We start from the raw sequence: 6,000 nt of genomic DNA on the forward strand, positions 1-6,000 counted from the left end.
TTATATTAGACATTTTATTTTATTTTTGACATTTTCTAGTCCGAAGAATTAAGTCAAACTGGATTTCCTCCTTTAACAGGGTGAATGAGACATTGACATGGGTTTACATATGAAGGAATTAAGTTTATCTTTATTCTATATGGAAAACAACCAAAATATGATAGAAAAGTTATAGATACTGATAGATAGAACTTCATATGGGGACAAATATCTGCGAAATCCAACTAAAGAAAAGCTAATTATTACTTTAAAAAGGTCAGGTCTGGGTTACTCTAATGGATACTTTACAGATTTTCAGTTTTTTAAATGTAACAATGTAAAAAAATAAATAAACTGAGGGTTGAATGGATTGCCTTTAATGTAACTCTTGTACACACTCATACCCAGGAAGTTGTCTTTTGATGCATGTCGTCAAGAACGTCTTCACAGTAAATCCCGTCCCGACTCTGAGATTTACTTGACGTCGGTACATCATTACGAGTCCAGCCATGTGCACATTGTCATTCCCAGCATGTTAAAGACTCACATGATTGGCACGAGTCATGCGTTCGCGGGCAAGCAGGTCCGTAACACGACGTAACACTCTTGTGCTCCTCTCCACAGAACGCACAGCGGCTAGCGGCCGGAGCCCAGGTGGCCCAAACCCTCACCACGCCGGTGGTCTCTGTGGCCACTCCGAGCCTCCTGGCACAGGGGCTTCCCTTCTCCGCCATGCCGACAGCGTACAACACAGGTGAAGCAGACACACATTAGAAACCCTGAGTGAATCGAGTGGCCTCAGTTTGTGCAGTGTACTTGTTATTATACAAATAAACATGTCACTTGTCACTAAATGAGTGTATATGAGACGTCAGTGAGTGCTCACACCAACACATTGTGAATCTAAATCAATTAGAATCATTCTTCGGTATGACGGGATCAGACTGGCTGAAGTCCTCTCTCCTCTCTCAGAGTACCAGCTGACCAGTGCTGACATCACCGCTTTGCACGCTTTGGCATCGCCTGGCGGCCTGTTGCCCACCACCGTGTCCACGTGGCAGCAGCAGCAGACCGTCTCCCAGCAACCGCAGCAACAGCAGCAACCACCGCAACAGCAAACGCAGCAGCAGCAGCAGCAGCAACTTAATCTCGCATCTCTCAGCAACCTGGTGTAAGTGTTTCCTTCATGTTCTGACCGGCCATGTCTCATCCAGGTGGAGGGGTGGTGGTGGTGGTGGTGGTGGAGGGGTGGTGGTGGTGGGTTGTGTTTCTCTTTGTGGCAGGGCGCTCAGTCTGCTGATAACCTTCTTCTTAACGCTGAAATACTCACCGACCTCCCCAGTCGGCTTGCATGATACCCATACCATGACCTGATATGCAAGCGATTCACATCCTTTTTTTGAGTGAACTGGTCTCTCACCAGCATCTCACCATCTCTTCCATAACATCAATCTGAAGTTTCCTCTGCTGTCCATGGACGTTGTGGTGCAAAACGTTTCGGGAACATGGAAGGAGAGAAGTGATGCGAGCGGCATGAGATGAAATGCACATATGAGGAGAACGTCTCAATGAGCCGCAGGGCTCCCTCTGAGCTCAAACTGATTTAGCATCGTGTTTACACGACTTCAGCTTGTATGGAGACGTTTCCATTCATCAGCCGTCTCACTTGGCTTTGAAAGACGCCGCTTTTCCTGCTGGAGGTCACGCATCTTTCCCTGGTTGTAAACATCTGAATAAAGAGGCTTTTGTTTGTCCCCTTCAGCTGCCACTTACTCCAAAGCAAGTCTACAAAGCAAAAAAAAAAAAAAAAAAGACTCATTCTGGCTCTAAAAATAGAATAAAGACGCAGCTTAAAACCACAAAGCATGATAATGTGGAGAATATTTACAAGTGCAGTACCTCATCGTCGTGAAATAAACTATGTGGGTACGCAGTGTTAAAACTGATAAGTTTATTTAATTCCAGTATTTACATCTTTCTAGAAAAAACTAAAAGCAATGAGAGGGTATAGCTGATTTTATAATAACTTTAAGAACGTAGTGGAAATGTCTCGGATTAAAATAATGAACGTAATACGGAGCAAAAAGAGGACATGATGGACTTTAATAGTTCGTCTCCCTTTTATATTTTATCGACTGTTATTGGTGTTCAGCTGGTGAAACAAAATACCACCATAATAAACTAACTTACATTTAATGCAGCACACAAAAGATAACAAAGTATCAACTTTTCCATGTTGACAGTGAAGCCCTGAGCTGCTGCGCCTCCACTTGATTTGTTTCAAACTTAATATAAATGGTATTCACTATTTTTCCTTTTTATAGAAATGAGACCAGCATATTTTGGTAAATACCCATAAAATGTATCAGATGATTTATGTGAGTATCTAACTCTTCCATTCCTGCTGCAGACTGACGAGCGTCATCAGCGTGACACACATTTATACTGTAACGCGGAGCGTCAAACACACACAATGAAATGTCAGGTATTGGAATTAGAAATTGTAAATCTCCAATCATAAAATCCAGTCATAAGAGACTTAATGAAGCAGAATATTGAGAAATATCAATATTAGATTTGCATCTTGTGCCAGAGCCCGGAAGAGTTAGTCAGCTGCAGGATCCGGACCCGGGGTCTGGGTCTGGGTCTGGGTCTGGGTCTTGTCCCTGGACCGGGTCTTGGTTTTTGGTTTGGTAGCATGAAGAGCAGATGGTTGAAGTGTGTCCTCTCCTCTCGTCCACAGCATGTGGGGCGTGGACAAACAGAGCAGCGAGCTGTGTAGCCAGGTGTCCAGTCTGGCTGCCAACCTGAGGTGAACAGCCACTGTTAGTGTGTGCGTGTGTGAAGTGTCATGAGCGTGTCTGTAGGGGGGGGGGCTCGTCGTCCACGCTGCATCAGAAGACACCCTGCCAGGGCAGCCGGACATTTACTGCACCTCAACACCAGCATTTGTACTTACATTTTGCAATATGTATTTTTATATAAAGGCAGAACTGCCTGAAAACAGGCCTGCTGTAGTTTGACTGTGAAAAACAAACGGCTCACTACAATAGATTAAATTCAGGCGAACAAGGATCTAAGTCATTTTTTTTTCTCATTAATCATTCAACATGAATTCAATTGTTGCTCATAAGCTGCACCTCTGGCCTTTTTATGGTCATGCAAATCAAACACACATCATCTCATGAGATCACATGTTTTCTCCAGATTTTTGACGTCCGTAAATATCGCAGTTGAAATGTTAACCGTGATTGTAAGAATTGATCATTTAGATCCTTTAACATAAAATAAATCCTCTGTCCTTTGAGGACCAAACGTATACGTATACGATTAAATTCTCAAAATGCACTTCCACTTGTGGAAAAAGGAAATAAGTCATGCTTTTGCATTCAACGTAGTATATTTTGGCCCTAGGGGGCCACCGTAGTCACACTGCAGTCAGACAGAAGGACAAACAGCTTCACTGCTGAGAAGAAAACGTTTCTCTCACCGCGTGTCTGAAACTGAGAAAACGTCTGGATTTGATTGTGTGCTGAAGACAGAAGTTGTGTTTCTCATGCTGGGACATTATTAACATTATTGCTGTTGTTGGGGAAGAAAAGGAAAAAAAAAATGTGATCTGCAATAATGTTTCACACCTTTTGTCCACACATGCCTCCTGATCCACCTGCTCCCTTCGGTTCCCTCCAACGTTTTGTTTTCTTCCCACAGTGTTGGCTCTCCGTCCAACCTGCTCTTGGGTAGAGATGAGTGGTTGGGCCGGTACTGTATCACACTTCCTGTTTCCTGTGTGTCTGTGCGCTTCTGGCTGCCCCCCCCCCAAAAAAAGTATATTCGCATGTTGGCGGCTGCAGTCCAATAGGAGAGAGACGGTCTCCACCATGTTTGTGTTTGTCGTCTGTAGCGTCTTTCTTCACATCACAGCTGACTCACCGCGCTCCGCCTCGTCACACCCACCATCTCACGCTTCCTCGGCTGTTCTGTTGATCTTTTGGGAGCAGTTGGGGTGTTTTGTTGGGGGTTTTTTTCTTCTGCTTTTAAAAGGCTCAGAGTTGAGTGTGTGATCAGTCGATGGAGTTTGGCTTCTCCCTGTCGGTGCTGTGCTTTGTAATGTGGGTTTCTGTCTCCACGCGATTGGCCGTCCACTTCTGCACACACCGTCGTTCCGTGGCTAACCTTGTCGTCATGTTGTCTTTTTTTTTTTTTTTTTTTTTTTGCTTTCCCTCTCCGTTCTGTCCCTTATCTTCCCTCCATCTTCTTCCTGTCTGTGACCCCGTCTCCAGGCCGGTGACCCACATACCTCAAGGCGCCATGTTGACCGTCAACACCAACTCCAGCGTGAGCATCAAGTCGGAGCCCGTGTCGCCCGGGCGGGATCGCAGCACTCCGTGCCCCCCTCCCTCCACCACGCCGTCCTCCACCTCGGGAGGAGCCATCCTGACCGCCCCGCCGCAGTACCCCGGCTCGCTGCTGTGCCTGGAGCCGCCCACTGGTCGCTCGCCCGCCGACAGCGTGAGCAGCAACGCCAGCTCCTTCGAGGGCAGCGACCGCGACGACGGCGGCGCGGCCGGCGGCGGGGGAGGCGGGAACGGGGGAGGCGGCGGGAACACCGGCGCCTCAACGGGAGCCGGCGCCCGATCGGTGCCGCCCGACTTCAGCCCCTCCACGGAGCTGCTGAGGGTGTCGAACGAACCGGAACAGGAAGGAGGAAACATCAAGCGCATGAGGCTGGACGCCTGGGTCACATAGAGCGAGCGCCGCCACCTCCTGCCCGCTGCGCCCACAGTGAAGCTTTGGTGACTCCTAAACGTCCACAAAACACACGAACACAAACTCACTCACTCACTTACTCACTCTCTCTCTCACTCACTCTCTCACTCACTCACTCACTCACTCACTCTCTCACTCACTCACTCACTCACTCACTCACTCACTCACTCACTCATAGCCCCGCCCCACCGCCACGTGACACTATCACCACACATCCGCCTCCACATTTAGACGTCTCAGCTGCATCACCCAGACTCACGAGGCCAAAAACACACGAAAAGCTGGAAAAAAAAAAAAGAATTTAAAGCCGGGGTCTGAGCGAGGAGCGGACCGCCAGGGCCACGGACGGACCCTCCAATCGAGGGACGGTAGATTTTTTATTTTATTTTTGAAGCCGTCTTGCTTGAACGGACTCCCATATAGCAAATTTTTGTTTTTGTAGAAACGAGGCGTTGGGTCTCTCTTGCAATCTGACGAAAACCACACAAACATTTATCTCTCCCACGGTTTCCTCGTCACCTTCATGTGTTCAAGCTCTTGATCTTCACGACGCGGCGGCTCGCTGACAAACCACGGGACTTTGGCCGCAAGGCTCGCCACCTTCTGCTCTCCGAAAATCCGACGTCACATTAACTCGTGTTGCTGTCCATTTCTTCCATGAGTCACTTTCAAACTGCACTATTGGAGAAACAACTGTTATCTGAGGACTAAAACCGGATCTTTTTTTTCTAGACGATGAACGGGTGGATCTTTGCGCTGCCTCGTTGCAAGCAGGCAGGCCCGAGCCCCCCCTCAGGTGGAGTCGAGCACTTTGCCAGAGTGCCAATATATCGCTTCGAAAATGAAAACAAAAAAAAAGCCAAATGCCTCTCTCTCTCTCTCTCTCTCTTGCTCTCTTTCTCTCTCTCTCTCTCTCTCTCTCTCTCTCTCTCTCTCTCTCTCTCTGTCTCGCACACGGTGCAGGGACGCCGACGTCGCTGGCGAAACCATTGAGGACTTTTCTCGGCTTGTTATTGGCCGTCGCGTTGCTCCTCCCCATCTCCTCTGGATCCCGGATGGAAATCAGAAATCCAGCCAGCCGCTCAGCTCACTAGCCGGAGTAGATCCAGTTGAAAATGTGTCGTAAACATGCAAGTTTTTTCAAGCCTCTTGGTGGCTTTACTTTGAGTAGAGGAAAGTATTTGGTTCTTTCAGTCCAAGTGTTCTTTATCTGTTGGTATTTTAAAGAATAAAAATCTGTTTTGAAGGTTC

At 47.5% G+C, this 6,000-nt stretch overlaps 1 protein-coding gene across 4 annotated transcripts in view; it reads left to right on the forward strand.

Moving 5' to 3' along the window:
- Positions 1–6,000, forward strand: part of LOC308123234 (myocyte-specific enhancer factor 2D homolog) — a 28,564-nt gene extending 22,564 nt beyond the window's left edge. Inside the window, exons 8-13 of one of the 4 annotated variants that reach the window (XM_080485616.1) lie at positions 604–733; positions 952–1,150; positions 2,723–2,791; positions 3,691–3,741; positions 4,263–4,775; positions 5,482–5,999. In XM_080485616.1, coding sequence (XP_080341742.1) covers positions 604–733; positions 952–1,150; positions 2,723–2,791; positions 3,691–3,741; positions 4,263–4,728 — 915 coding nt within the window. In that variant the 3' untranslated portion in view covers positions 4,729–4,775; positions 5,482–5,999. Of the gene's footprint in view, positions 1–603; positions 734–951; positions 1,151–2,722; positions 2,792–3,690; positions 3,742–4,262 lie in introns of all 4 variants that reach the window. The other 3 variants (XM_080485615.1, XM_080485618.1, XM_080485617.1) reach the window with 3 other exon arrangements.

This window comes from Lipophrys pholis (genome assembly GCF_963383615.2).
Source record: "Lipophrys pholis genome assembly, chromosome: 17".
Taxonomy (NCBI): domain Eukaryota; kingdom Metazoa; phylum Chordata; class Actinopteri; order Blenniiformes; family Blenniidae; genus Lipophrys; species Lipophrys pholis.